At 39.6% G+C, this 14,585-nt stretch overlaps 1 protein-coding gene across 1 annotated transcript in view; it reads left to right on the top strand.

The window, feature by feature from the left end:
* The window catches only part of zcchc14 (zinc finger, CCHC domain containing 14), a gene marked incomplete at its 5' end in the record, with an annotated part of 27,897 nt that extends 19,662 nt beyond the window's left edge, over positions 1-8,235 (top strand). The window contains 6 exons of the mRNA XM_083893371.1: positions 1-277; positions 1,395-1,483; positions 5,113-5,180; positions 6,512-6,694; positions 6,807-8,027; positions 8,103-8,235. The exon at positions 1-277 is cut by the window's left edge and continues 240 nt beyond it. Of these exons, the coding sequence (XP_083749497.1) occupies positions 1-277; positions 1,395-1,483; positions 5,113-5,180; positions 6,512-6,694; positions 6,807-8,027; positions 8,103-8,158 (1,894 nt within the window). The 3' untranslated portion in view covers positions 8,159-8,235. The remainder of the gene's footprint in view (positions 278-1,394; positions 1,484-5,112; positions 5,181-6,511; positions 6,695-6,806; positions 8,028-8,102) is intronic.
* Between the last annotated feature and the right edge of the window lie 6,350 nt (positions 8,236-14,585).

Below are 14,585 nucleotides of genomic sequence, written 5' to 3'. Positions count from 1 at the left end.
GCATCCCCAGCTGGGTCAGCTGCACTCGTACTCTCACTCCAAACACCACTTCCTCGCCCAAAGTGGCGCTCAGTCCCAGTCGCTGTCCCTCCACCTGTCCCACTCCCAGTCCCCATCCCACTCACATTCCCAGTCCCTGTCGTACGCCCAGTCCCGTCCACAGCCACCGTCCCAGTCTCAGCCCAACACGCCGGAGCAGAACGGGATCCTGGACTGGCTCCGCAAGCTGCGGCTCCACAAGTATTACCCCGTCTTCAAGCAGCTCACCATGGAGGAGGTGGGTCACCTCCATCTCCATCATCACCAATTATTGTCTCTTTGTACACTCTTAGAAATACAAGTGCTAAGTAGAACCACATAAGGTTCTTCGGCTTGTCCTCATAGGAGATCCCTTTTTAACCTGGAACCTTTTGGAGGGTTTTAAAAACCTTTATTCAGGAAAGGTGTTTTAAAGGGTTCTAATGGGATCAAAATGGTTCTTACTGGAACCATTAGTGTTACCAAGGGTGAATTCCAAATCCTTGCTTAACCCTCAATCTTAACCCTTAAGTGCTGTCCTGATTCTCAGAAAAATTAAGTTGAGGGGCGAGTTTAAGGGCTGTATCGCCCTCAATATTGAGATTTTCCGAGACCACCCTTGGGAGCAAGGGCTACCCAGAATGCATTGCGTGTTTTGACATAACAAAGGTGGCGCCGAAAGCAGCGAAACGAGTATGTTACAAATTAAGTATTTTCTTTGTTAATAGAGATATAAAAATGACCATTGTATTATCTTAGTTTAGGCCCATATTATGGATTACTGACGTCATTGTTGCGTAACGTTTATTTTTATTTTACGATCTTTTGTCAATAGCCGGCCGGGGTGGACAAGCGATCGTTTGCCATGGTTTACTTTTCAATAAGCCGTGGTGTGTGGTAACTGTCAGCTGAATATGTCTGTGGTTGTGGTATTTGTATGAGTATCATCTTATAACTAACTGACAACCTAATAACTTGACTGACAAACGGATCGTAATAAATAATCGTGACGTAAATGTGTTCTTCTTCTTCTTTTCTGGAGTTGACAGACTGGACGCAGCTTTCACGTTATTCTGCCCCCTACAGTCTGAAGACGTATCTGCATTTAAGGGGTGTCCCATTTCTAAGTGACAAAATAACCCTCAACACTTGGTTTTTAGGGCCAGTTAAGATTAAGGGTTGAGCTTGAGGGTTAAGATTGAGGGTTGAGATAGGAATTTGCATTGGCCCTTAGAACCCTTGAAGCAAATGGTTCCAGGTAGAACCTCAGCCCTTGTTGAAGGAATTTTTTTTATGCATTTGTTTCATTTGGAATTTTTTTGGAATCCTTATTTCTAAGAGTGTATTTATCGTTTTCCTGTTTTCTCTCCCTTCAGTTTTTAGCGCTGACAGAGGAGGACTTGAATCAATACGACTTGACGCAAGGAGCAAAGAAGAAACTCAAGACCCAGCTGGAGCTTCAAAAGTCAGTAGAGTAAGCTCCAAAAACCCTGACTCCAAATTGACAACATGTGTGACTGTGAGTGTGAATCAGTGTTTGTGTGTTGAACCTGTGATGGACGGCTGTAATCTGCCTCAAACGATAAAAGTCATAGATAACAGACCTCTGACCTTTGTACCGCGGCACGTTAGCACTCGCTAAACTTGAGGAGCTAATTTTTCGGTAATTAAGTTCAAGGAGCGCATTAATCATTATTTCAACATTGTTCCTTTATGAGCTCGAGTACAAGGTTTCCTTTACTCACCGTGTTTCAGGTGTCATCTTGTTAAGACGCATCTACACTGTGTGTGTGTGTGTGTGTGTGTGTGTGTGTGTGTGTGTGTGTGTGTGTGTGTGTGTGTGTGTGTGTGTGTCTCTTTGAAGTGTGTTTGCCAAGAGCCGGATCACAATGTGTCCTCTCACATTCACCGAAACCCCTGCAAACATCTGGAGTAGATCATGTGGGCAGATTCTTTTAAAGTCAGGGTACACAGTCACTCGCAAAACATTTTTTTCCGCTTAAGGCTCAGTAAGTCCGGCTTTTTTCAAGTGTGGTTGAACGAGGCACTGACACATAGGCTAATATGCTCCGCTGACTGTTTTGTGTGCGTCGCCAGTGCAGTGAAAAACTGATTTTAGCCACTTAACAAAATCTATAGCATATAACATGTTAGATGCGTTATCTTGCAATTAGACAGCATTTTACAGCAAGAAACTTAAAGGTGCCATATGTAAGAATGTGGCAAAAAACGGTTACTACATTCAAATTCAAAATACCGAGGTCTTTTAGGTTTCGTTTTCTGACGTAACTGGCAACCCGTGGTTGCTCGGCAGTTGAGACTCTACTGACTGCAATGATTGGTGGACGGCGGTAGGTGGCGCCACATGCCAAAACATGATTTCAAAACATAAACATGATTTGCAGTCTGCAAAATATTTTTTTTAATGCAAATATTTTGTCTGTACTGTTGTTGTTGGTGAGTTCAGTTTGTTATATGAACATTATTCCTGAGTCTCTGTGACATATTAGGAGGATTTTATGGCCAGTTGCTTTAGATTTATTACATAATGCACCTTTAAGTTTGTAAACTCTTCACTCTCCTGTACCAAAGTCCATAGAGAAAATCAGCGTTTTTAGCTCACAGGAGGATTAGCACTGCAGGTCTACTGCCACCATGTTTGGTAAGTCTGTGTTACTTTACTAATCACAACAAAGGTTTTAGATATTTGAATTTACAAAATAACACATTTCAACTTACTTATGGAGGCAGCAGTGGATCGACAACTCCTGTGTGCTGTGACGTAAAATCGCTGATTTTTCTAATGGGCTTTGGTGCAGGGCGGTGAGCAGTTCACAAAGCGGCACAAACTTCATTTTCCAGTTGGAAACAAGTGTAAAATAGCAAGATAAAACAATAAATATGTTAATAATTGGCTAAAAAACAGCGTTTCCTGCTGGCAGCCATGTTTTTTGTGAGAACCAGCGTCCATGTCCTAGGCTGGCAAGGTCAGAGCTGCCTATAGCCGTGTTTTCATCGAGTGGAAACAGTTCAGTTTGGTACGGTACATAAGAGGAACTCTTCCTTTGACGTACCAGGGTAAAGAGTTACTCCTTTGTAAAGAAAGATGAAGGAATAAGAAAAGAAGAAGACGCTAGCAAACAGCAGCTAGCCATTGTCGTCGTTTGTTGTCGTTGAACCGGTATGACGTCACATTATACATGAGTATCTCTACATTATCTAAATACTGTTCTCTTTCAAAACACAAGCATGACCCAGGGCTTTACCATTTTTAAACCGTACCATTTTGTACCAAACCGAACTGTACTGTCCACAGTTCTAAAAACCTTAAATTAGCATTCTTAAAGGTCCAAATGTGTCAAATTAGCTGAAATTAGAGATAAAATAATGAATTGTTGTTTTTCTGTCACCTGAAATTGAGCCTTTTATTTTTATATTAGGAGCAAACAGAGTCAGCTCTAGGTTGGCAGCCATTTTGGAGCCCCCTGTTTTTATAGTAGCCAACAAAAAGTTTATGGTTGAAGCATGTAGTGGCTTCTTCAAAACTTCAACTTGTGTCATTTTGAAAAAAAAGGAAATCCCCAATTTTGAAAAAAACAAATCCTTTTTCCTGTTTTTCCTCGTTTTGGGCTTGGCCGACTTGTTCCTGCTTGGTCCGTGGCGGGTCACATATGTGTGTACAAACACAAATGTACTTCTCTTTGACCCTAAACACACCTCTAACACAGTAGAGGTGTGTGTCTGTCAGCAGGCGATTTGTCCCATTAACGATTAACAGACGGACCGATCGGTCGCTGATTTCCACAGTTACGGCAGAGCAGTAATGGTGCGTTCGGTGTCAATGGTTAACCAGGTGTAAGTGGACCGCAGAGATAACATGTACTTACGGTGAGATAAACAGCACGAGAACACGGAGACATGGATGTTTCTTCATGCTCCATCTCAACACCTGTGAACCTGCTCTTATCCCTAGATCTTTTTTTTTCCATCAACACGTTTCCATCCATCCCCCTGTGGGTGTGTGTGTGTACCTGCCTGGTATTCCTTATATTGTGGGGACCTGAATCTGTTTACACAGTTGCATTATGGGGATTTGTCTTTCTTTGTGGGTCCCCATAATGTGAATTACTACATTTTAAGGTGATTTAAATAGGGACAATACAGTTAACACAGTTCCAATAGTTAAAACTACACTAAAACACAGAACTACGTGATAAAACGCGCTAAAATAAAAATACATGTACATAACAATGAACTTTTTGTCTTCTTTAAATCATGAAACTCCTCATGGAGACCAAAAATCAGGTCCTAATGAGGCAGCATTTCCCGTTTCTAAGGGAATTGATTGAGTTTAGTGCTAAGATTTGTATTGTGGTTATCGGTTAAAGGCGCCATATGTAAGAATGTGGCCAAAAACGGTTACTACATTCAAATTCAAAATACAGAGGTCTTTTAGGTTTTGTTTTCTGACGTAACTGGCAACCCGTGGTTGCTTGGCAACTGAGACTCTACTGACTGCAATGATTGGTAGACAGCGGTAGGTGGCACCACATGCCAAAACATGATTTCAAAACACAAACATGATTTGCAATCTGCAAAAGATTTTTTTTAATGCAAATATTTTGTCTGTACTGTTGTTGTTGGTGAGTTCAGTTTGTTATATGAACATTATTCCTGAGTCTCTGTGACATATTAGGAGGATTTTATGGCCAGTTGCTTCAGATTTATTACATAATGCACCTTTAAAGGTAAGGGTTAGACATTAACTGGTTATGGTTAAGGTTAGATATGGGTGGTGTTGTTTAAATCGTCCAAATGAATGGAAGTCAGTGCAGTGTCCTAAGAATAGCTGTGGAAACCTGAGCGTGTGTGTGTGTGTTGTGTGTGTGTATGTGTGTGTACGTGTACGTACACAGGAAGTGGGAAGTTCCTGCAGTGGTTTTCCATGCATGCTGCAGGCCTGCTATTGTACTTTGATTGTACAATGTCTCCCCCTGGTGGACACTGTAAAAGTCAAACAACTACAAATAAACATGGACTATATAAAATCACAACATAGATCTCTTTAATTTCTTTGCTCGTGTGTTTTCTCAGCAGGGAAATGAAAATGGATAAACGGTCGTGCAGCGGCATCGCCAGGGTGACGCCTTCCACTCACACAGGTACGTTAGACACATTCGGTCAAGATATTTAAGCAATAATTCATGTTTTTTATCACACAAAAAAGCTCAGCGAATATAAATCCATTCCTTCATCCATAAGTGAACAATATCTTAAGAGTATCTTTCCTAGTTTTTCTCACCTTTAACCCTTTAAAGGTACTTTACCACACTCTGAGTCACATCTCTACCGTTTGGTGTAGTTATGCAATGCTCATGCTCTTTTCAGTGTTCCAACAGGTCAAAATCCATTTGTGCTGTTGTACAGTTAATATGACTTGTTCTGAATGTTGTACTTTTATTATGAACAGACGTCTCAACCGTTTGGTAGAGGACTGTATCTGAAATACTTTAGGGTATAATTAAAAAATAGTTGTCATTGTTATCATATGTGAATATGATTGCTTTCTTCTTGATGCGTACCTTAAAGGGTTAAACAGCCTTTTTTTTGGTCATTTTTTCAATCGTTTACTCCCAGCACCAGGGTCCATAGAGAAAATCAGTGATTTTACTCCTTACTATATATTTCTTACTCCTTCATTAAGTTAAAATTAGGGCTGTTAAAAGATACAATTTTTAATCAGATTAATCACAGGGTAGCTGTGGATTAATCACGATTAATCACGATTAATTACCTTTCGTAAATATGCCAGAAAAATTCAAATTTTCTCTTTATATTGTCGTAGGAACGGAGAGATAAATAAAGTATGTGAAAATATAAATGTAAAGAACAATGAAATACTGTAAATAACTTTTTAAAAAACCTATACAAACGTAAAGAACCCACATTATAAGACAATACAAATATATAGAAAAAATAAAATACTGTAAATAACTTAAAAAAAACTTTAAAAAAATTATACATTGCACTGTAAATAATAATTATAAACAAAATATAAAGTATAGAAGTTAAATAGTTTTCTTACCAAACCAACAGCAGGAAATTCCTCATCAGCACCTTTGAAGCACTGCTTCTACTAGTTGGCGTTAGCGTTAGCTAGCATTCTGAAGCTAATGTTAGCTGCTGTCTGTGTCCCCGTTAGTTAGACAAAGTAACTGTTCAGTAACAGCCGTCATTTACTGTTAATGTTATGATTATATCATTATTATTATTTTGTGACTTTGGCGTTTGAAATCCTTTGTTTGGATTCACCTCAGTGACACAGACTGACCACACGAGGCAGCAGTAGACCAGCAGCTCCCATTTCCCCTCTGAGCTAAAAATGCTGATTTTATCTATGGACTTTGGTGTGGGAGAGCTTTCAGTTGGAAAAGTCTGTCTAAACCGCTTAAAAAAAACCTCAGTGTGAAAGTATAGGATTTGTATGATTGAGTAAAAAACGATAACACTGATTGTTTTCCAGCAGAACTGCGAGTGGACGTTGACGCTGCGCTGCACCATCACCCTGTGACCGCAGACAGCAGCTCGTCCTCGGGTTACTCCAGCTCGTCCTGCTCCCCCCGAGCTCCGCTCTGCTGTGACTCGACCTTTGACAGGAGCAGAGACGCACACAGGCGTACGTTTACTGACATGAACTGGGTTTTGACAAACAACAATTTGCACAGAATGTCATTGTTTTTAACTTCACTTTCTGCCAAATATAAGATATTTCTCTGGTTTAATCTCAGGTCCAGATCCAGCAGGGGGCGCTCCAGAGAAGGACCGGTCCTGCCTCTTCATCCTGAACTCCAGCTGCCCGTCAGGCTCCAGTCGGCCCACGGCGCAGGTCCTCCCCGTTCAGACCGACCCTGCTCCTTCTCCTCATCCGGCCTCCTGCTCCTCTCACCTCCCCTTTGGTCTCCCACAGTCTCACTTCCACCCGCAGCCCACTTACCCGCAGACGCTGCTTTCTCCGATCTCAAACCCAGCGCGTATCCTGACCGCCCCGCGTAAGCCCCGCCCCCCGCCTCTGTGCATGGAGGACAGAACTAAGCCTCTGGGCTCGGCTCTGCCCGCCGCAGGCTTCAGTCCGGGTCTGGGCCTGGGGATGGGGGTGAGGCTGGAGAACCTGTTCCCCGGGCTGAGCGTGGACGGCTCCTCCGCCCTGCAGGACTCTGTGGTTTGTCGCGGTGCCGTGGGTCTGATGGTGGAGACCAGCTGCGCGCTGACGTCCACCTCCAACAGCGTCCATCACGTCTCCCACCCTCCGCTCCACTTCCACCTCTCGTCCTCTTCGTCCCCCTCTCCGTCTGGATGCTACTCATACCCGCCCGCCTCCTCTTCCTCTTTCTCTTCTTTCTCCTCGTCCTGTTCCTCCACAAAGTCCAGCTCACAATCTGGGAGCTCCAGTGGCGGCGGTGGAGGCGGCTTTGTTTCCATGGCAACTGCGAGCAGTGTTCCCATGGCTGCAGTACCCGGCAACACTTACTACCCCGCCCACCGGACCTCCAGCCCCTCCCCGTCGCCGTCTGGTGCCGCGTCGTTGGATCAGAGTTCGGGTCACACTCCTTCCATGTGTGTGTGCAGCTCTTGTGGTTGTCGGGGGAACTGCGGCGCCTACGGGGCGTTGCCTGGATACGCCGCCGCCGGCTACCTGCAGCCGTTCTCGGCCGGCCCCTCCCTCTTCACTCTAGGTCCTCTGCTCCATCTCAGCCCCCTGCTGGGCTCGTCCAGCGGCGCAGGCACCGGGTCCACGCCCTTCTCGTACCCGATGATGATGCCTCCGCCACTGTACCGCCACAGCCCTGTGTCACATGAACAGCAGCAGGGCTTTGGCTTCTACCAGCCCCATGGCATCATGGGAAACGGAGGCCAGAAACGAACAACGGGGAGCCTGTCGTGCTACAACTGCGGCGCCAACGGACACAGAGCGGAGGACTGTAAGCAGCCGCCCATGGACTCGACACAAGGTGAGCGACGTCTGTCTGATAAACTGCAAAATCAGTGATGAAACAGGAAGTGAACTTGTGTGTTGTGTTTCACAGGGACGTTTCGGCTGAAGTACACGCCTCATCCCGACAATAAGGACTCTGGGGACTAAGTTTGGAAACACAACTGTACGACAGCTTCCTAATGGAAACTAAGGACTTACAGGATCGGTACGAGGAAGGAGACGCGTCTTTTAAACTTTATTCAGTCTTTGGCGCCAGATATGAAGAGACGAGGCGAGGGGGGGGGGGCAGAGAGGAGTCGCATTACAAATCCCAAAAAGGGATGTAAAATCTGCCACGCTGTTTCCTGTTGTAAAGTTTGACCACAGAACTCCACCATCTGAGAATGTCTTGAGAATGTCCTGATAATGTCCTGCGATCATCTTGAGAATGTCCTGAGAATTTCCTGAGAACATCTCAAGAACGTCCTGAGAACGTCCCGAGAACATCTTGAGAATTTCCTGAGAATGTCCCGAGAACATCTCGAAAATGTTCCGAGAATTTCCTGAGAACATCTAGAGAACATCCTGAGAATTTCCTGAGATCGTTCTGAGAACATACTGAGAACATCTCGAGAGCATCTTGAGAACGTCTCGAGAACTTCCTGAGAAACTTCTGAGAACGTCTCCTCAACACACATCCAAACACATTTTTCAACTTCAAGAAATCAAGAATTACTGAAGAAGCAGAGAACGTCCATGTTCACGACTAAAAAAAGCAGCTTCGTTATGTCGTGATCACGCGTTCGTCTTTTTGTTATTTATAAACTTTACTTATGAAGCACTTTAAAAAACGACAGCTTCAACACAGTGTCGTACATGAGAGGTAAAGAATAAGGAAACATAAGAACTAAACGACCATGAAAAGTCATGGAGTAAAAACAAAAAAAACGGGTCAAATCAATCACGTTAAAGCACTTCTAAAGCGTTTATATTCTACACTATATATTTACTGTATATGCTCAGTACAGTATTGTAGTTTTTTTCGTGGTTAGTTTACATGCTGTATTTTGTACAGCGCTAACAGAAGATAACACGATATATATACAAACTTAACGTTTGCATTAGAGGTGGGCACTAGGTTAACGTGATTTAACGTATGACACCGTTTCCATGACGACTGACCGGAAAAAGACACGCGTGACGTCACGTTTACGGAGTCCAGGCACCGTTTAGCAGTTAGCTCCATTAGCTGTGTTAGCTCCTTTAGCGCCGGTTAGCGTGCCCACAGTCTAACTGTAGCGGTCTGTTTTATTAAACGAAAAGAGCAGCGCTACAAATCACCAGCGTACTTGTGTACTGTGTATGTGTGCCTCTGTTTTTAAAGTTTAGCGTTACTTTAGGGACTCATTTTAACAATCGGGAGTCACGTAAACATGACGTCACGCAAACATGGTGTCACGCACGTCTTTTTCGGCTTCATGCGTTAACGTTGACACCGTTAACGTGTCCACCACTACTAAATTAAAGGTGAAGCTTTTCATAGATTTGTCTTTATCTGTTTCTAAAAAGATCAAACTATTTGACTTCTATTATCTTCACTAATTGAATCATTTGTTCTCTTGTATCACTGTTTTTCAGTTCCATAGTATCAATTTTAAATCGATTTTGACCACTAGTTGTGCTGTAGAGCCATGTTTTAATGGATGAAAACGTGGTTCAGTTTACACATGATATTTTCCAGTGTCACTCACTCGCTTCTTTTCCATCGGTTATTTTCGACAAATGACGTCGTCTGCAGAAATCTCATCTGTTTTCAGCTCTGCAGCTAAAGACCTGAGAAGACAAATCATGTTCGCAACTTCTGCGCTTAAGTCATATCTGAGGGACACACTGGTGTCTCTGGGACATTCAAAGTGGACGAAGATTTCAAAAGTGTCCATTTTTTTCCTATCCGAGGGACACACAGATGTCTCTGTGGGACACACCAGGGTCTCAAAGTGGACGAAGATTTCAAAAGTGTCCATTTTTTCCTATCCGAGGGACACACCGGTGTCTCTGAGTATTACATCAGTCTCTCTGTGGGTCACACCATGTCTCTAAAGGACACACCAGTGTCTCTGTGGACATTCAAAGTGGACAAAGATCTCAGAAGTGTCCATTTTTTCGTATTTGATGGACACACCAGTGTCTCAGTGTTGGACATTCAAGGTGTATGAAAATGTCAGAAGTAAACGTTTTTTTCTAACCAAGGGTGACACCAGTGTCTCTGAGGGACACACCGGTGTCTCTGAGGACATTTGAGGAGGACATTTGAGGTGGACAAACATTTCTTAAGTGTCCTTTTTCCACTCTGCTGAGCTGAGTAAGAAGTTCAAACGTATTCTCACTCCACGAGTGATGGAGCTTCCTGTTTGTTTGTTTGTTTGTTTGTTTGTTGCTGGGCAGGGACCCAGAGTTTCACAGACACGAGGACACGTCGGTCCTTGAGACAGAAACTCGCGTCTGTCCCCCTGGAGGGAACAGCGCGGGGACACGGGACGTTTATTTAAAAAAATGGCGGTTTTCATTGTTTCTAAAAGCTTGTGTTTAGCTCAAAGTTGATTTAAATTTCAAAAGTGCGACTGCGTTGAAATTTAGCTTTACTTTAAACATTATCTTACCAAAGAACACATTGTTTTAAGGTCTTTTTTAAGGGAAAGACTCAACTTTTGTATGCTTTTTTGTTTGTTTTTGTTGTTTTTATGAGTCTCCATCGTGCATGTGCCTTCATTTTTCAGTACATCACGTTTTATATCGAGGTTTCGAGTGTTTTTACAATGTTTTGGCTTCATGTGACAAAAGATTGTTTTGAGTATTAAAATTTTTTTCTGCTTCTGCCTCTCGTCCATGCTGTCCCCTGTGTTTAATTTAAGACATTAAGTGTCCTTTAACACAAGTTCACCTTCAAAATGTACACATTTAACAGACGATATACTATACTATGACCTTTTTGTCAAATTTTACTTATTTTTTTTTTGTCAACTTTTGGACGACGTGAAAGTATGACCTTTTTGTCAATTTTGGAATTTATTTATTTTCTAAACTTTTTTGGTCAAATTTTGGACATACTTTTTTTCAAAAGAATTTTCAAGTTTTGGACAACATAGTATAGTATGACGTTTCTGTCAAATTTTGGATGTCATAGTATTGTATGACGTTTTTGTCAAGTTTTGGATGACATAGAATAGTATGATGTTTTTGTCAAATTTTTGTCACATTTTTTTTTACTTTTCTGGTCACATTTTGGACCAAAACATTTTTTACTATTTTTTTGTCAAATTTTGGACACTTTTTGTTTTTTACTTTTGTTGATCAATTTTTAACATGATAGTAAAGTATTACACATTTTGGTCCAAAAACTTTGTTTCAAAAGATTTTCAAATTTTGGACAACATAGTATTATACATTATATTTTTGTCAAATTTTGGAGACAATTTTTTTTTTGACTTTTTATGGTCAAATTTTGGACCAAAATATTTTTGACTTTTTTTGTCAAATTATGTTGTAAAATTTAGGACCAAAATGTTTTTTTCAAGAAAATTGTCACATTTTGAACGACATAGTATAGTATGATGTTTTCATCAAATTGTGTACAATTTTTTTTTGACTTTTTTTGGTCAAATTTTGGACGACATAGTAAAGTATGACGTTTTTGTCAAATATTGGACCTAAATTTTTTTTTCAAAAAAATTGTCCAAGTTTGGACGTCATCGTATAGTATGACGTTCTGGATCAAATTTTGGACGACATGCGATAGTATGACGTTTTTGTCAAATTTTGGACCAAAAAACTCTTTCAAAAATATTGTCAATTTTGGGACGACATAGTATAGTATGTCGTTTTTGTCAAATTTTGGACCAAATTTTTTTTTCCAAATAAATGGTCAAATCTTGAGCGTAATAGCATAGTATGCTGTTTTTAACACATTTTGGACGTAGTATGACGTCTTTGTCAAATTTTGGACCAAAAAACTTTTTCAAAAATATTGTCAATTTTGGGACGACATAGTATAGTATGTCGTTTTTCTCAAATTTTTGACCCAATCTTTTTTCCCAAATAAATGCTCAAATCTTGAGTGAAATACTGCAGTATGTCGTTTTTATCAGATTTTGGACGTAGTATGATGTTTTTGTCAAATTTTGGACCAAAAAACTTTTTCAAAAATATTGTCAATTTTGGGACGAAATAGTATAGTATGTCGTTTTTCTCAAATTTTTGACCCAATCTTTTTTTCAAAATAAATGCTCAAATCTTGAGTGAAATACTGCAGTATGTCGTTTTTATCAGAAATTGGACGTAGTATGACGTTTTTGTCAGATTTTGGACCAAAAAACTTTTTCAAAAATATTGCAAATTTTGGGACGACATAGTATAGTATGTCGTTTTTGTCAAATTTTGGACCCAATCTTTTTTTCCAAATAAATGCTCAAATCTTGAGTGAAATACTGCAGTATGTCGTTTTTATCAGATTTTGGACGTAGTATGATGTTTTTGTCAAATTTTGGACCAAAAAACTTTTTCAAAAATATTGTCAATTTTGGGACGACATAGTATAGTATGTCTTTTTGTCAAATTTTTGACCCAATCTTTTTTTCCAAATGAATGCTCAAATCTTGAGTGAAATACTGCAGTATGTCGTTTTTATCAGATTTAGGACGTAGTATGCCGTTTTTGTCAAATTTTGGACCAAATGTTTTTTCCCAAATAAAACGTCAAATCTTGAGCGAAATACCGTAGTATGTCGTTTTTATCAGATATTGGACGTAGTATGACGTTTTTGTCAAATTTTGGACCAAAAAACTTTTTCAAAAATATTGCAAATTTTGGGACGACATAGTATAGTATGTCGTTTTTCTCAAATTTTGGACCAAATTTTTTTTTCCAAATAAATGGTCAAATCTTGAGCGAAATACCGTAGTATGTCGTTTTTATCAGATATTGGACGTAATATGACGTTTTTGTCAAATTTTGGACCAAAAAACTTTTTCAAAAATATTGCAAATTTTGGGACGACATAGTATAGTATGTCGTTTTTGTCAAATTTTGGACCAAATTTTTTTTTCCAAATAAATGGTCAAATCTTGAGCGTAATAGCATAGTATGCTGTTTTTAACACATTTTGGACGTAGTATGACGTTTTTGTCAAATTTTGGACCAAAAAACTTTTTCAAAAATATTGTCAATTTTGGGACGACATAGTATAGTATGTCGTTTTTCTCAAATTTTTGACCCAATCTTTTTTTCCAAATAAATGCTCAAATCTTGAGTGAAATACTGCAGTATGTCGTTTTTATCAGATTTTGGACGTAGTATGATGTTTTTGTCAAATTTTGGACCAAAAAACTTTTTCAAAAATATTGTCAATTTTGGGACGACATAGTATAGTATGTCGTTTTTGTCAAATTTTTGACCCAATCTTTTTTTCCAAATAAATGCTCAAATCTTGAGTGAAATACTGCAGTTTGTCGTTTTTATCAGATATTGGACGTAGTATGACGTTTTTGTCAAATTTTGGACCAAAAAACTTTTTCAAAAATATTGCAAATTTTGGAACGACATAGTATAGTATGTCGTTTTTGTCAAATTTTGGACCAAATTTTTTTTTCCAAATAAATGGTCAAATCTTGAGCGTAATAGCATAGTATGCTGTTTTTAACACATTTTGGACGTAGTATGACGTTTTTGTCAAATTTTGGACCAAAAAACTTTTTCAAAAATATTGTCAATTTTGGGACGACATAGTATAGTATGTCTTTAGTGTCAAATTTTGGACCAAAGTTTTTTTTTCCAAATAAATGGTCAAATCTTGAGCATGATAGCGTAGTATGCCGTTTTTTTTTATCAAATTTTGGACGTAGTATGATGTTTTTGTGAAATTTTGGACCAAAAAACTTTTTCAAAAATATTGCAAATTTTGGGACGACATAGTATAGTATGTCGTTTTTCTCAAATTTTTGACCCAATCTTTTTTTCCAAATAAATGCTCAAATCTTGAGTGAAATACTGCAGTATGTCGTTTTTATCAGATTTTGGACGTAGTATGTGGTTTTTGTCAAATTTTGGACCAAATGTTTTTTCCCAAATAAAACGTCAAATCTTGAGCGAAATACCGTAGTATGCTGTTTTAACCAATTTTGGACGTAGTATGACGTTTTTGTCAAATTTTGGACCAAAAAACTTTTTCAAAAATATTGTCAATTTTGGGACGACATAGTATAGTATGTCGTTTTTCTCAAATTTTTTACCCAATCTTTTTTTCCAAATAAATGCTCAAATCTTGAGTGAAATACTGCAGTATGTCGTTTTTATCAGATATTGGACGTAGTATGACGTTTGTCAAATTTTGGACCAAAAAACTTTTTCAAAAATATTGCAAATTTTGGGACGACATAGTATAGTATGTCGTTTTTGTAAAATTTTGGACCAAATGTTTTTTCCCAAATAAATGGTCAAATCTTGAGCGTAATAGCATAGTATGCTGTTTTTAACACATTTTGGACGTAGTATGACGTTTTTGTCAAATTTTGGACCAAAAAACTTTTTCAAAAATATTGTC

This window comes from Microchirus variegatus, assembly GCF_963457635.1.
Source record: "Microchirus variegatus genome assembly, chromosome: 8".
Lineage (NCBI taxonomy): Eukaryota > Metazoa > Chordata > Actinopteri > Pleuronectiformes > Soleidae > Microchirus > Microchirus variegatus.
Note: the sequence above shows the minus strand (reverse complement) of the source record. Positions and strands in the feature narration are given on the sequence as shown.